Source organism: Haliotis rubra, unplaced genomic scaffold (assembly GCF_003918875.1).
Source record: "Haliotis rubra isolate DU_JTF1 unplaced genomic scaffold, ASM391887v1 Scf614, whole genome shotgun sequence".
Taxonomy (NCBI): domain Eukaryota; kingdom Metazoa; phylum Mollusca; class Gastropoda; order Lepetellida; family Haliotidae; genus Haliotis; species Haliotis rubra.
The window spans coordinates 18,245-35,480 of record NW_025767318.1 but is presented as its reverse complement, the minus strand read 5'-3'; the positions used below and the strand labels follow the sequence as shown (position 1 = coordinate 35,480).

General features: G+C 43.3%; 1 protein-coding gene across 1 annotated transcript in view; it reads left to right on the top strand.

Annotated features, from left to right (window-relative positions):
* The window catches only part of LOC124255977 (alpha-1,3-mannosyl-glycoprotein 4-beta-N-acetylglucosaminyltransferase C-like), a gene marked incomplete at its 5' end in the record, with an annotated part of 36,920 nt that extends 21,761 nt beyond the window's left edge, over positions 1 to 15,159 (top strand). Inside the window, 3 exons of the mRNA XM_046689928.1 lie at positions 8,895 to 8,935; positions 11,503 to 11,566; positions 13,455 to 15,159. Coding sequence (XP_046545884.1) covers positions 8,895 to 8,935; positions 11,503 to 11,566; positions 13,455 to 14,602 — 1,253 coding nt within the window. The remainder of the gene's footprint in view (positions 1 to 8,894; positions 8,936 to 11,502; positions 11,567 to 13,454) is intronic.
* Between the last annotated feature and the right edge of the window lie 2,077 nt (positions 15,160 to 17,236).

Sequence of the window (17,236 nt, the reverse complement as noted above, 5' to 3'; positions counted from 1 at the left end):
AAGTATACCCCTCAGGTTGTATGTGAAGTATACCCCTCAGGTATACCCCTGGTTGAATGTGAAGTATACCCCTCAGGTTGAATGTGAAGTATACCCCTGAGGTTGAATGTGAAGTATACCCCTCAGGTTGAATGTGAAGTATACCCCTCAGGTTGAATGTGAAGTATACCCCTCAGGTTGAATGTGAAGTATACCCCTCAGGTTGAATGTGAAGTATACCCCTCAGGTTGTATGTGAAGTATACCCCTCAGGTTGAATGTGAAGTATACCCCTCAGGTTGTATGTGAAGTATACCCCTCAGGTTGAATGTGAAGTATACCCCTCAGGTTGAATGTGAAGTATACCCCTCAGGTTGAATGTGAAGTATACCCCTCAGGTTGAATGTGAAATGTATACCCCTGAGGTTGGTTGAATGTGAAGTATACCCCTGAGGTTGAATGTGAAGTATACCCCTGAGGTTGAATGTGAAGTATACCCCTCAGGTTGAATGTGAAGTATACCCCTCAGGTTGAATGTGAAGTATACCCCTCAGGTTGAATGTTGAATGTGAAGTATACCCCTCAGGTTGAATGTGAAGTATACCCCTCAGGTTGAATGTGAAGTATACCCCTCAGGTTGAATGTGAAGTATACCCCTCAGGTTGTATGTGAAGTATACCCCTCAGGTTGAATGTGAAGTATACCCCTCAGGCTGTGTGTGAAGTATACCCCTCAGGTTGTATGTGAAGTATACCAGTCAGGTTGTGTGTGAAGTATACCCCTCAGGTTGAATGTGAAGTATACCAGTCAGGCTGTATGTGAAGTATACCCCTCAGGTTGAATGTGAAGTATACCCCTCAGGTTGTATGTGAAGTATACCAGTCAGGCTGTATGTGAAGTATACCCCTCAGGTTGAATGTGAAGTATACCCCTCAGGTTGAATGTGAAGTATACCCCTCAGGTTGAATGTGAAGTATACCCCTCAGGTTGAATGTGAAGTATACCCCTCAGGTTGAATGTGAAGTATACCCCTCAGGTTGAATGTGAAGTATACCCCTCAGGTTGAATGTGAAGTATACCCCTCAGGTTGAATGTGAAGTATACCCCTCAGGTTGAATGTGAAGTATACCCCTCAGGTTGAATGTGAAGTATACCCCTCAGGTTGAATGTGAAGTATACCCCTCAGGCTGTATGTGAAGTATACCCCTCAGGTTGTATGTGAAGTATACCCCTCAGGTTGTATGTGAAGTATACCCCTCAGGTTGTATGTGAAGTATACCCCTCAGGCTGTATGTGAAGTATACCCCTCAGGTTGTATGTGAAGTATACCCCTCAGGTTGAATGTGAAGTATACCCCTCAGGTTGAATGTGAAGTATACCCCTCAGGTTGAATGTGAAGTATACCCCTCAGGTTGAATGTGAAGTATACCCCTCAGGTTGAGTGTGAAGTATACCCCTCAGGTTGAATGTGAAGTATACCCCTCAGGTTGAATGTGAAGTATACCCCTCAGGTTGAATGTGAAGTATACCCCTGAGGTTGAATGTGAAGTATACCCCTCAGGTTGAATGTGAAGTATACCCCTGAGGTTGAATGTGAAGTATACCCCTCAGGTTGAATGTGAAGTATACCCCTCAGGTTGAATGTGAAGTATACCCCTCAGGTTGAATGTGAAGTATACCCCTCAGGTTGAATGTGAAGTATACCCCTCAGGTTGAATGTGAAGTATACCCCTCAGGTTGTATGTGAAGTATACCCCTCAGGTTGAATGTGAAGTATACCCCTCGGGTTGAATGTGAAGTATACCCCTCAGGTTGAATGTGAAGTATACCTGTCATGGTGTATGTGAAACTGAACTGTTGAATACTACTTGTTAAAATGTTCTATACAGATCCGTCTAGATGTGAAATGGAGCACGTAGATGAGTTAGGATATTGAAAGGTATTGAACAGCTATCTTCAGCAAGTTCTTTACTCTATTGAAGATATCCAGTTGCCCCCATATTAGGGGTTATGTCATGTTGGGTGTTCCTCTCGTGTTTTGTTCTCTGTTTTGTTGATGAGAAGTGTACAAGTTATGTTAAATGCTGAGTGTACCCTTAAGAATGCATTTTACGTTCACTGAAAGTGCAATTGGTTCCAGTAGCCAGTACTGACGTAAGGGGCGACCAAGTGGATTAGGTTCTCACTCTGTGTGTCTTTGTTCATTGTGTTTTCAAATAATAGTTCATGTTGCTTGACTACTGAGTGTGACAGTTTACCACAAACACACAATCTCGTGTTTGCCGTAATGAGCGTCTAATGTGGATCGTGATGGTCTTCTGCTATCGCATCCTAATAAAGAATTAATGGTTTCCGACATTCTGTTGACATTCAAGAGCAGTGCAAACCACACCGACGGTAAAATATTGATGATATCATGTTTTTCAACGTCAGTTACTTTGGTTTCAGTGGTTGGTTGTTAATCGTCTCAGCATAGAGAGTTTACTTTAGTGTTTCAGTATAATTTGATCTTACGTCTATTGTGTAAGCAAGGTACTGAGTCCTGGCTGATCGATTAGACACTCATCCGCATTATAAAATACAGGCTCAGTGACTTGCATATCTTCGTACACGTCGGACGTTACTGATAATATAAATCACTGGATTGTGTGGCCCAGACTGGACTACTGACAGGCGTCCGGCGTTCAACGTTAAACAACTAACAAAGCACATGCTCGCCGATATTCATTGTCAATGTACACCACATGACCCAACAAGCATGTAGTGAGAAATATTCATCTCTGTGACCCTTGAATACACAGTAACCCTCAGTATGTGCCCCTCTGTGACCCTTGAATACACAGTACCCCTCAGGATGTGCCCCTCTGTGACCCTTGTTAAACTAGGGAACCCCATGGCCAAGAACCAAGTCTATGCTGGTCTTCGGGTACCCAGCCAAGTCTAGACAAGCCAAGTCTGTCATCTTTACTTCTGCACCTAGATACTAGCGATTTAATTCGCCTGAGCATATGTGTATATGACAATAAGATATATGCTATTTGTATTCTTTGTCCTAACTAGAAAAATCAATTTTAAAGTTTGTCATCCCGAATTCATTGCTAACATCTAATTTCATGATAGGGATCGCGTCCAGGATGATGCCACCGGGGGCAAGTGGGGGAAGAGGAGTGAGTGAGTGAGTTTGGTTTTACGCCGCTTTTAGCAATATTCCAGCAATATCACGGCGGGGGACACCAGAAATGGGGTTAACACATTGTACCCATGTGGGGAATCGAACCGGGGGGGGGGGGAGGAGGGGATGATGATAGAATGCACGTCATCACTGACAGAATGTGTGTCAAACATGCCACCTGCGTGCACAACAAGCCATCTGACCGGGGATCGATTCAAAATAGGTATGACGTTATTGCATAGTATGGCCAAGTTGTGGTTCAGGTGGAAACAAAGACCCTAAAGCATGCAACGGAAAAGGGTGACGGACTACAGGAGGTGTAGGATGTGTAGAGTGGTGCCGGCATGATACTGGAATATTGCATTATTATCTAACTTGGACTCGCACGGGACACTCTGTATTGCCCGTGCAGTACGGACGAAGGTTGAGCGCCAGGCTTCCACAGTGAACAGGTGGGAGTTGATTTGTCGCTGTATAACAAATCGATGAACTATAGAGCAGGTGTGACGACCGTCCATGTACACAAAGTTCAATATATCACGTGGACTGTATCTGTGCGTTAATGTCTCTTCACTGTGAGTTGTCTTTCTTCCTGAAGATAGGTCTGTCACAGTGCCGTCAGTGATTTCCTACACACCGCTAGCACATATCAATTGGTACACGAGGAGAACGCCACAGCTGTTAATATTCAAGGTCACATGTCGCATGATCAGATTGGAGTCCTCCCACTCGTTCATGTCACGGTGAAAGGTAAGAGATCTTAGTATATAGGACGAACCGGAATATTGATTGGAATTTTATTAATGTTTGGTGTATTATATGAGGAAGTTTTCACGGGGTTTCTGGGCAAATTGTTATTATTCAAGTTTCCTGGTCATTGTGTAAACAATATTCTCAAATGCTTCCTGCTTATGTTTCTGTCAGTGCAAATAAAACATCATTTACTTAGGTAATCTGTGACAAAACCTTTCTCTCAAGTGATGGCGTGTAACGTACAGAATAGCATACTCGGATTAACGGTCGGTCAGCCACAAGAAGAATGCCTGAGCATTGCAACATTCATATTTGCTGACAATGAAAAGAAATTCCCATACCGTGTTGGTTATTTTCTTAAACCAGATGCCTCTCCTCGATAGTTAGTTTTCATCTACCACTGTCCAGATCACGCATTCGCTCTGCAGTAAATCCCCACCTTGTAACTCTGCGTGTATTATACATACTGGAACGTGTGGCGTGTGCCTTTCAGTGTTTGATGTGTGTCTGTGTGGGTGTGTTTGATGTGTGTCTGTGCGTCGGGTCGGGTCGGGTCGTGTCGTGTCGTGGCGTGGCGCTGCGCGGCGTGGCGTGGCGTGGCGTGGCGTGGCGTGGTGTATGTTCGTGTGTGTCTGAGTGTACCTTCGTGCGTTTATGTCTGGCGTTAATGTGTGCCTTTACCATTGATGTGAATGTGTGGTGTATGCATGTGTGTGTGTGTGTTTGTGTGGAGGTATGTGTACGTGCCTGATTTTGTATGATCTACCTTCAGTTGCTGGCGATACTCAGCCCGTTTTTATATTGTATTGTCCTAATTTAAAATCCAATTTTAGAGATAGATGTTAGTATTAATTCTTGATACTGTGATATTCTTGTTGGTTTTACCGTCCTTCGTCGACAGGTATTTAAAATGAATGTATTTATCATAAATTTAAAACTAATTTTAGTTACGATATGGCTGAAATACTGCCAGTGTGACTATAAACTTTAACTCACTCACTCACTCACCCATTGAGTATGCGCCTGTGTATTGTCTGTGGTGTATGTGCATGTGTGTTTGAGGTGTGTGATGAATGAGTGAAAAGCGTGTGCGTGTGCGTGTGCGTATACCTAAGCGTTGGCCAAATGGGTGTCGGCTCATGAGGTCGACTTTTTATAAAGCTCAGGACGTCGACAAGCGGTACGCTTTGAAGTTTTGGTGTTGGCCAAATGCCCAATTCTATTGTCAAGCTTGATTTACAATCAGGCGCATCATATGCTAGAAGCAAGAGTGGGAGCAAGTGTTACATTCTCCTAATCAATGATCACTCGAGGAGGTCGGTGTAAGAGGGAAGTCCATACATATCATGCAGCCCACCGTTTCCATCACACCCTTTAACAACAAAAACAGATTGACAGGGCATCAGTCGTGGGTATTTGACACGACATGGATTTTTAAGTCAGAATACCTGCCTTTTTCCAGCCATCGTGGGAAAGTTTGTCATTCGTGATCAGAAAATAATCAATGACTCCGTGTTGTCCTTACGACCGTCTCCAGGTAACCAGTGCCGAGTCATTGATTTGGATGGAGAGAATGGCTTCTTTCACAGTCGATTTCTGTCTGTTTTTTACGCCAAAGATACTTTTCATTTGGTTGTTGTTTTCGTCTTTAACAGTGGAGTCAACACGTGGTTTTACTGTTGGGGCTGGTGCTTGCGGTAATGGCGATAAAATAGTGTGAAGAGTAATGAAATTGTATAGAATTACAACAGTTAAGCATGATACGTTTATGTTTTAGCAGCCACGACATCACATAAAGTCAAGCAACCGAGTCGCAGGGGTCCTCACGCAAACAACATATCTTTAAACCACGGAATCGTATGGGAACTCTGGCACAGAAGTTTGCTTGACGTCTCACTGGTTCTGCAAGCGCTCTCGGTGAATTTTGGATTCAGTATTGTGCGACAGAGGCAACTGGGATGATACAAGTTTGAGTATCCACCATGCTTATTCGACGTTGGCCACGATGCAGCGTCAGACACTGGCTGCTGATCATGATGATGACGTCGACGTTCATGTTGTTACTGTGGACATTTCCGCCGATGACGACCACCTGCTCTACCGGAAGTGGTAAGCTTTGCGCTAATGCCCTAATTTGATGGACACTTTGTGGCGAAGAGAACTGTTTGAACAGAACGCTATCATCTAATTGATACTGATTCAAAAACCAGACCGTACTCGCACAATAGACTGTTTTGGTTACAGAAATGAGTAATGATTGAATATAATAATGTTTTTACATACCCTATTCCGTTTTTTGCAAAGTTAACGTGGCTCAATATAACGTTTACTGGTCAATACGAAATGTTATACATCTTTAAGGGGTTGCTATGACACAGGGTACCTATTTACCATTGTAAATACTCAAGTATTTTCAGGTTCAGCTTCCTTTGTGTATCCTTTACATGTCACATGCTATTGCGATCGACGTTTTGTATAATGACCATAATACATATTAAACTAAGTCCCTTCAGCCATGACCAATTAGTAGCATTTCCGACAGGGTCCATTGTGTCGTTAAGTAGTTGTCGCAGAAGGAAATAAAGAAGGTAGTGGATCAGGTCTTTGTGAACTCATTAACTACCTCTGGTTGGTCGATGCCCTCAAGTTCTTAGGTGCAATTACATGCTACGTCAGAACATACACGAACTTAGACCGACCAATGAAATGACAGGAAGTTAAAGCTACTCGGAAAGAAGCTTTATCGGGTTTTACGACTTTAGTTAAAAGTCTTTCTAGAATACTATTTGATGAATAGAGTGACAAAGTTCTCGATTCAAAATCTTAAAACTGAACAATAGAGAGTCTAGGTTATACAATGATAAAACACATTAGGACGTTTTGCTACCTTGTAAAGGACGATCTGAGTAATCAGATGAATGGTCGTTCTGACGTAACTTGTAACGGGGTGCTTTCAGATCGGCTTGCAGCAGTAGAGAAAACTTAGATCTGATTATGAGCAGTGCACCAAAATGTCACATATCCCCTTGGGCGCTATTGCGGGTTGGTTGGGTGGTTGTTTAACTCCACACGCAGCAATATTCCAGGTATATGGCGGCGGTATCTAAGTAATCGACCAGACAATCCAGTGATCAACAGTATGAGCATCGATCTACGCAATTGGGATGCGATGACATGTGTCAACCAAATCACCGAGCCTGACCACCCAATCTCGTTAGTCGCCTCTTACGACAATCATAGGTTACTAAAGACCAATTCTAACCCGGATCTTCACGGGTCTGCCATTACGGGAATGCTCCCTAAAGCGTCATACCACCTCATATAATGCAGTCGTCTGGTTACAAGCTGTGTGGACTTGCTTTTAGGTGTCTAATGCTGACTTTAAAGGGATATAGACAATGTATGTACAGACCAGTGTTATGTAGTTGGAATACTGGTGACTGTTAAACAGTATCCTCTGACAACTACTTGTATCACAACATCAACTCTGTCCGTCACTCTCAAGTGGAGTTGGTCCACTCTGTTCTTTGTTGCGCAGAGCTGTTTCCCTCACCATGATCTCTCGTCGAATGTCATGACTAAAACTGTGTCCCTTAGGCTTACCATCACCTGTTGTTGAATGACATGACTGGAGCTGTGTCCTTAGGCTTACCATGATCTGTTGTTGATGACATGACTAGAGCTGTGTCCTTAGGCTTACCATGATCTGTTGTTGAATGACATGATTAGAGCTGTGTCCCTTAGGCTTACCATGATCTGTTGTTGAATGACATGATTAGAGCTGTGTCCCTTAACCTTACCATGATCTCTCGTCGAATGTCATGACTAAAACTGTGTCCTTAGGCTTACCATGATCTGTTGTTGATGACATGACTAGAGCTGTGTCCTTAGGCTTACCATGATCTGTTGTTGAATGACATGATTAGAGCTGTGTCCCTTAGGCTTACCATGATCTGTTGTTGAATGACATGATTAGAGCTGTGTCCCTTAGGCTTACCATGATCTGTTGTTGAATGACATATCTAGAGCTGTGTCCCTTAGGCTTACCATGATCTGTTGTCGAATGACATGACTAGAGCTGTGTCCCTTAGGCTGACTAGAGCTGTGTCCCTTAGGCTTACCATGATCTGTTGTTGAATGACATGACTAGAGATGTGTCCCTTTGGCTTACCATGATCTGTTGTCGAATGATTAGAGCTGTGTCCCTTAGACTTGCCATAATCTGCAGTAGAATGACATGATTAGTGATTTGCTTGTCAGAACCAACAATAACAGTGGAAAACATCTAAGACTTGAATCAGTTTGGATGTTCCTCCAACATATTTATAACTGGAACTCTGTCCAAAGCGATTGTCTGGTCCAGACTCGATTATTTACAGACCGCCGCCATATAGCTGGAATATTGCTGAGTGCGGCGCAAAACTGAACTTACTCACTCACTATCCAAAGCAGTATGAATGCCAAACCACTACTTGCCCTGACGACCGCTTCCGTGGTGTAGTGGTAAAAGCGTCCGCCCGGGGAGCGGACGCGGGTTCGATCCCCGATCGCGTCATACCAAAAGACGTTAAAATATGGTACTTGTTGGTGCCTGTCTGGCGCTCGGCATTAATGGGTACAACAAGGACTGGTCGACTCGGAGTCAGTATAATGTGTCTGAGTGGGGTATTCATGCTTCACTGCGGCTTGGTATCTCAGTGGGCTAGCACTATAAAACCAGCTTCAGTCTGGGCTAGTACAAACAGCCGCACATACACATACACATGCATGCACGTCGTCATATGAGCGAAATAGTCTTAAGCACGACGTTAAACCCAATTTCACCTCACCTCACTTGCCCTGACTCTTGTCCGAATCCATAGAGTAACATAAGAACACGTTGCAGTAACGGCTACCTGGTCTGCCATCTGCATACCAGCATCAGTATCTATATAGCACATGTTACATGAAACCACTTCACCGTGACAGTACCTTCAACATTTATTTTGTAGGCACGGTACTGGACGACAACAACGCAGCGAGACGTTACACGGTAGGTGTCTGTCTAAATAGCGGTTGGATTGCAAGTTTGTTTCCAAGGCAGTTGTCTTGGTAAAAGGTATTGGAATCAATGGGTTCGGGTTTATGTAAAATATACTGAACATCATTGAAAACGCACCACTTATAAAAGTTCAGATTATTAAAAGCACGTGTAAGGAATTGATATTTTCTGTGTGGATAATAACAGACTGACAAAAACAACAACACTGAAAAGACGCTCATTCATTGAAATGTTCCAGTCAGAAAGGATCAAACACACGTGGGGTCAAATCGAAAAGTCAGTATCGCGTGTGACCGCCATTTGCATTGACACATGCAGTTCAACGTCTCCTCATTGAGTCAATAAGCGTCCGAATAGAGTTCTTGAGGATGGCATTCCACCTCTGCAGTAGTGCAGCCTCAAGTTCCCGGATGTTTCGCATCTGTTGTCGCCGCTAAAGACGTTGACCAATTTCGTCCCACAAGTGCTCCATGGGGGATACATCTGGCGACTGTGCTGGCCAATGAATAACCTGGATGTGTAGCTGGGCCAGATACTGGATGGAAAGCCTTGTTGTGTGTGCCCGTGCGTTGTCCTGTTGAAAAGTATGGACATCTTGTGGTGATTGAAGACAGATACGATGTGATTCTGAAGAATCTGCTCACGTTAACAAAGGGCATTAACTCTCCCTTGACAGACATGAAGGCATTCCTGTGATTGTAATTTATTCCACCCCAGACCATGACACTCCCACCACCCAAAGGCCTGTCTGAACCACACACTCATCAGCATAACGTTCACCGCGTCTAAGCTAAACACGTAATCGGCCGTCAGCATTACGTAGATGAAGACGTGACTCGTCAGTGACTACCACACCATACCATTGTTGTAACCTTTACTGAATATGCCTGCTAACCCATTGTATACGCTCATTACGGTGTCTGTCAGTCAGAATTGGTCAAACGTAAGGACGTCGAGCATGGAGCCATGTAGCGTATAGACGGCGTCGCATGGAGTCAGCGCTGATGACCCCACGTCAACCGTGAACTAGTGCAGCAGTCCTTGCAGTCGGCAGTGTTCAATCACTGATATGGACAAGGTCAATATGGCGATCCTGATGGAGCGTCGTAACACGTTGTTGCCACGGTCATTGAAGGTCACGGGTGCTGCCTGTCTACTGATGTCGTCTATGAAGCCTAACGATGGTGGAGTGGCCAAGTCCAAGTTGTCGAGCAATATCCCTGCTGCTGGTGCCAAGCTGAATCATGCCTAGTGCACGTTCTCTTTCGTCAGGTGTTAACCTCGGCATCTCTGTCCTCGTCTCACAATCGTTAGTGAAGCAATGAGAATCGGTTCTCATACACCTGCTTTTAATGTCACAGTCAGTATGATTTCGCGCCTTTTTTCATGGCGTGGCTGCATGTTGATGCATTTTGGAATTAAGAGTCATACAGTGGACAGGAACTTGTTTCTAAAGCATTTTGTTTCAACTGGACATGCGCTTCGACTTCATGTTAGTTATACCCATTGATCATTGTCATGCTGAAATCCATCTTGATGAAAATATGGACAATTTTAGACTGGTGCGTTTTCAGTGATGTTCAGTATATTATAAAGCTAACAGTCTTTGACAGTCTTTAACAGTCTTTAACAGTCTTTCTATACCCCTCCTTCTGGTGAACTTTGCAGAAGATTTGGAATTAGGAGCTTTTGTACACACAATAGTTTGTTGGTACATTCTTGCTATGGTAGTGTGGTGATAGGATGTCTTTCTCATTCATGAAACGTAGTGTACTGAAGGCAGTTATACACATATGAGGTGAGGTCAGGTGAGGTGAAACGGGGTTTATCGTCGGGCTTAAGAATATTTCGCTTATATGTCGACGTGCATGCGTGTGTATGTGTGGCTGGTTGTACTAGACCAGACTTAAGCTGGTTTTATAGTGCTAGCCCACTGAGATACCAGGTGGCAGTTCAGCACGAATACCCCACTCAGACACATTATACGGACTCCGAACCGACCAGTCCTTGTTGGTACCCATTAATGCTGAGCGCCAGACAGGGATCAACAAGTACCACAGTTTAACGTATTTTGGTATGACGCGGTCAGGGATCGAACCCGCGACCTTCCGCTCTCCGGGTTGACGCTTACAGCCTAAAGGAGTGTCGTGGATAAGTGTAAAAGGTTAAACAGGATTGGAAAGCGTTAGCCACTTTATACATTAGCCTTAAGTGCATTTAGTTTGCCTGAAATGAAGAAAGTCCAGATCAGGGAGAATTTACAAAGTCACGGATTTTCCTGATTTAGGTAAATTTGTTTCACTGTGGGCAGAGATCAGGATGATTCAGTCTGATTGAGACAGAGTCCATTGTAGACCTGTAAAACATATAAATGTTAATCTTGCTTCTCGTTGGATGGTTATTGCTGGTGATATACCGAGTATTTTACTTTGGTCCATATCCGTGAAGTGAATATTTACTTGTAACGAGGTTAGTATTTGAACATACTCGATTATGTCAATGACCAATTATACCAATGACCACTTGAACAACTCTGATCTCGTTCATTTCATTTGCAGCAGCCACATGAAGACACGTGGGGTGAAGCCATTCCCGTCGTTGGGAAACCGAGACTGCAGAAAGGTAACGCCAACTGAAGGAGCATACCATGAGAAAACCTAAGTGGCATAATACACCGATGCCTGTCAGATCAGTTAGGGGGGCATAGGGGTCATAATACACCGATGCCTGTCAGATCAGTTAGGGGCATAGGGATCAGTCATAATAATACACCACCGATGGCTGTCAGATCAGTTAGGGGCACGTTAGGGGGCATAGAGGTCATAATACACCGATGGCTGTCAGATCAGTTAGGGGCACGGAGGTCATAATACACCGATGCCTGTCAGATCAGTTAGGGGCACGGAGGTCATAATACACCGATGCCTGTCAGATCAGTTAGGGGCACGGAGGTCATAATACACCGATGCCTGTCAGATCAGTTAGGGGCACGGAGGTCATAATACACCGATGCCTATCAGATAAGTTAGGGGGCACGGAGGTCATAATACACCGATGCCTGTCAGATAAGTTAGGGGCATAGGGGTCATAATACAATCGTAAGATCAGTTAGGGGGCACCGATGGCTGTCAGATCAGTTAGGGGGCATAATACACCGATGCCTGTCAGATCAGTTAGGGGGCATAGAGGTCATAATACACCGATGCCTGTCAGATCAGTTAGGGGCACGGAGGTCATAATACACCGATGCCTGTCAGATCAGTTAGGGGCACGGAGGTCATAATACACCGATGCCTTAGTCACCGATGCCTGTCAGATCAGTTAGGGGCACGGAGGTCATAATACACCGATGCCTATCAGATGGTCATAATACACCGATGCCTATCAGATAAGTTAGGGGGCATAGGGGTCATAATACACCGATGCCTGTCAGATCAGTTAGGGTGCACGGAGGTCATAATACACCGATGCCTGTCAGATGAGTTAGGGGCACGGAGGCCATGATAGACCGATGCCTGTCAGATGGTCAGATGAGTTAGGCCATGATAGCCGACGGAGAGTCATAATACACCGATGCCTGTCAGATGAGTTAGGGTGCTCGGAGGCCATGATAGACCGATGCCTGTCAGATCAGTTAGGGTGCACGGAGGCCATGATAGACCGATGCCTGTCAGATCAGTTAGGGTGCACGGAGGCCATGATAGACCGATGCCTGTCAGATCAGTTAGGGTGCACGGAGGCCATGATAGACCGATGCCTGTCAGATCAGTTAGGGTGCACGGAGGTCATAAGAGACCGATGCCTGTCAGAGATGTCTGTTAGGGTGCACGGAGGCAATAATAGACCGATGTCTGTCAGATCAGTTTTAGGGTGCACGGAGGCCATGATAGACCGATGCCTGTCAGATCATTTAGGGTGCACGGAGGTCATATTAGACCGATGCCTGTCAGATCAATTAGGGGGCACGGAGGCCATAATAGACCGATGCCTGTCAGATCATTTAGGGGGCACGGAGGCCATAATAGACCGATGCCTGTCAGATCAGTTAGGGGGCACAGAGGCCATGATAGACCGATGCCTGTCAGATCAGTGAACCACGATTCGTGGGGTACGTTGGTAGTCAATGATACCACAGCATCTAACCACCGATCCATTAGGGTGCCTTTTACGACCAGCATTGGGCGCTGGGAACCAACGCTGACCTGCGATCCCAAAGAATACTCACTCGCCTGAACTGACAATCTTGTCCAATCAGCCCGTTCCACTCCATGCTGCTTCAACAAAGCAGTCTGTCAGATAACAGGTAATGTGTCCAGCAGTTCAGATAGATGTTGCGCGAGGCAACAAATCACACACCAAAGCATTTTTCTACTGATAAGTGTCTTAAACCTACATTGTGTGGTGACCGAAGGGTAAGATGAACAAACTCATTTAATGCACATGTAAGCAAACAAGAACCAATGTAACCATGTTTCATATAAGACTACGCCTAACATTGCTTCTTTTTCAGGTTTCCTAACAATTGGAATACCAACAGTGTGCAGGGAAAATGGAACATACCTATTGTCAACGTTACAGTCACTGATCGACCACAGCACTGAAACTGACCGCCAGAACACAACTATTGTTATTTCTGTGAACGATCACAACGCCACCTATATTTCGGAATTGAAACATTCTCTCACAGATGAGTTTTCAGCGTATGTTCTGAACGGATTTATTCATGTGATAACACCGCCAGATAGCTACTACCCGCCTTTAGACTCACTGAGGTCAACATTCGGAGATGCAGAATACAGAGTCAAATGGAGGTCAAAACAGAATCTTGACTATGCATTTTTAATGAACTATGCAAAAGGTTTATCCGAGTACTATTTGCAGCTGGAGGATGACGTCACAGCCGCGGAAGGATACGTACAAAAAATAAGGTCCTACATCCAGGAGCGGAAGCACACGTGGACGATGCTGGACTTTTCAGTCATGGGTTACATTGGAAAACTTTACAAGAGTATTGATATTCCTAAACTTGCGAACCTCTTGCGATCTTTCTACAACGAACAACCATGTGACTTCTTGCTGTTGCATTTTCTGAATCTGATGTTACAAAAGAAACGATTTGTCAGAATTCCGACGCTATTTAATCACGTGGGTTATCATTCTTCATTGAGTAATACGACCCGTGATATGGTGGATGTGTACTTTGAAGGTCGTGTTAAAAAACACAAGGGAGATAATCCACCAGCTCAGTTGTATTCCACTATAGACACATTTGAAGACAATTATATTAGCATGGCTTATAACAAATCACAAACTGGAAGATTTTTCTGGGGACGAAACCCCAATTCTGGAGATACAATTACTGTAATATTTGATAATCCCCAGGATATAAGTGGTGTTGCCATAGAAACGGGTCATTTCGCTGACCCGGAAAGAGACCGGGCACATGACGCCATTTTGGAATATGGCAGGCGGTATACAGCTTTGGTTAAACCGCCATCTTGTATTCCTGTTGCTTTGATAGGATCATTTACGGAAGGTCGCTTGGATTATCACAACGGAACCATTTCAGATGTACAATGTTTACAGATAACACTTATGGAAAAACACAAACAATGGTTGATAGTGAAAGAAATCGCTGTGTTCCTGAAGAAGTTTTAGGTAGAAATGTTTCATATTTACCTATCATTTCATGTTCTTGACCCACAGGTCACACGCAACCTCACCTTCTATAGATGTAGAAGTTTATTTTTAATTTTTTTAATTAACGCATGAAGTTTGAATATGTCTTGAATGCGGACTAAATGTCCCAGCGTTTCAAGCGTCATTTGTCAGGAATTATTTTTACAAAAGGAATTTGTTTCCGAGGAAATCTTCCAACCCAAGAATAATCTTGAACACAAATACTCGTTGGCTACAGAATCTTTATCGGTGATGTTGGATCTCAGTTCAATTGTTTCACTATGTATTGATCAAAATGTAAATAATAAGAAAAACGCTCCGATTTATTTAGACATCCCCCTTACCTAGAAACATAGAACAAAGATATGGAGCTTAGTGAACTATCAATCCAGAAAGTTCAGGAGCAAAATGCATTATTACTCATTAATATGTGTACATGAAAGTAAAAGTGTTCCTTCATTTATTTGCAGAATTTTACTCACAGTGCAATAAATACCACGTGAAGAAACCTTGAAAGGAATAAAGGAATAGTTGTACTTTCATGTGTTCCCTTATTCGTTTCCATGAGTATATAGGCAGCGAGAAATGACCTTGGCACCACGGCTCAAAGTAGTATTTAGCCTTGACAAAGTTTTAACTGCGAGTTACAAAGGTTACATACTCTTTCTGTTCATGCGAGATTCGTCCATCTCCCACTTTCTATTGACAAATTATGGTTAGATTTTTAAAACATAGAATAGGTTTGCAAATATTTTGAGACAGCAGTAAGTATTTGTCGAGTGAAGGTGAGTTTTTAAAAATCTTATAATATTGTCCTTTAGATGATTTCACTGGTCTCAGGATTGATTCAGATTTTGATATGATCCAGGATTGAGTATAATGCAAGGGGTTTACAAATACAGACGCATTTACAAAATATATGTTTCACATGATTTAGCCAGGGAGCATCATCCATAAAATAATCTTCCAAGTTGGTTGTTGGTATATCTAAGATCGGGGCGACCCCCATCTGCAGTAGGGGTGTAAAAAAAAAAAATGTTTTGCGATCTTACGCCATTTTATCTGTTTGTACACATGGCAACAAACTAAACCATTAACATTATTATTATGTTTTACAGATTAACATTTATTATTATTTTGTGATATTATTATGATATGTTATATACCTATTACTATATTATATTGTGCTAATTAAAGAAACAAAACCTGTTGTGATCTGAATAAAATGATGAGGAAAGATGTCTTGTTTTGTTAAATACGGTAACGCGTTTGAATCACTAAGCATATTTTGACAGCATAACCGGGAGAGCCACATTCCATGTTCACGCAACCGTAACTATTGCCGGGAGAGCCACATCAATTTAGGCTATCTGTTTCGGAAATGTGGCATTTCCGGCCTGTAACCTTATCAACACCCTACATCCACGCTCATCAGCGCACCTGTCAACACGCTACGTCCATGCCTGCAGCTTCATTCTGACTGATTGAGAGAATTAAATCAAATTATTACACCATTCCATGTTAAGTGCAGACTCGATATACGAGTTGTGTCTTGCACAACAGAACAAAACTAGCAAACCCTACATAATTTCGCAAATCTCGCATAAATCCACCAGCACACATAACCAAGCTCAAGTATAGAAACATTCCACGGGGTGGCATACAAATTAAAGCTAACGTCGCTGTCATTTACCATGTTAATAAATACTTCAACAAAATTCTAAAATTACCTCCCACCAATTAAATAAACCCTAAAACAGACTCTAAATCATAAGGCCCGACCACAACCACTTACGATAAACTAAACTCGGCAAAAGTAATTGTCCCCATATCATATGTGTTCAGGAAACTCACTTCACTCCCAAATCAAAGTTCACCCTACCCCGTTTTAAACCAGAAAGACTCCATTGACCCAAATCTTGATCATGCCAGGAAGGAAATAAACCACAAAGAGATAAAGAGATAATTTCTCCTAAAGTAGAAACCAAATCCAAGGAACAATAAATGTCGCCAACATATACAATTGCAGAAATAAACCAATAAAGCATGAGGATCTCTAGGCCCTCAAGGAGGTAGACGCATATTCCCCCATCTACTTGGGGAACTTTAACACCCACCGACCCTCCTAGAAGAAAGATCAATACCGCCAATAGCCTACTGGATTGATCAGAATAACCTTGTACTGTTAAATAACAACCAACTACGTAGGTACGGTAGTCAGCACCAAACTATTTCTGTTATCGACTTTACAATCTGCACACAGGACTTCGCTCAATGTACTCAGTGAGAATTGCATCAGGACCCGTTGCACAGCAACCACTGTCATTTCCATAGAACAGTTAGCAAAATAAAAAAGAGGAACCCAGAGTAGTCCACAAAATTCTTCTGCAACAAAGTTGGGTAAAATTCCCAAACTTGCCTAAACCAAACTAACTAGAAAACAGAGACCCGGAATTTTTTTCCAAGGTGACTGAGCGGGTTAGGCGGCTGACTTTGTGTGCTGGTGATTAGGTGCCAGACTTTGAGGGTGTGGGTTCGAATTCCGCATGGGACTCAACCCAAAAACGTACTAGAGTTTGTACTTTAATAAGAAAGTGTAATCCCAAATATAAC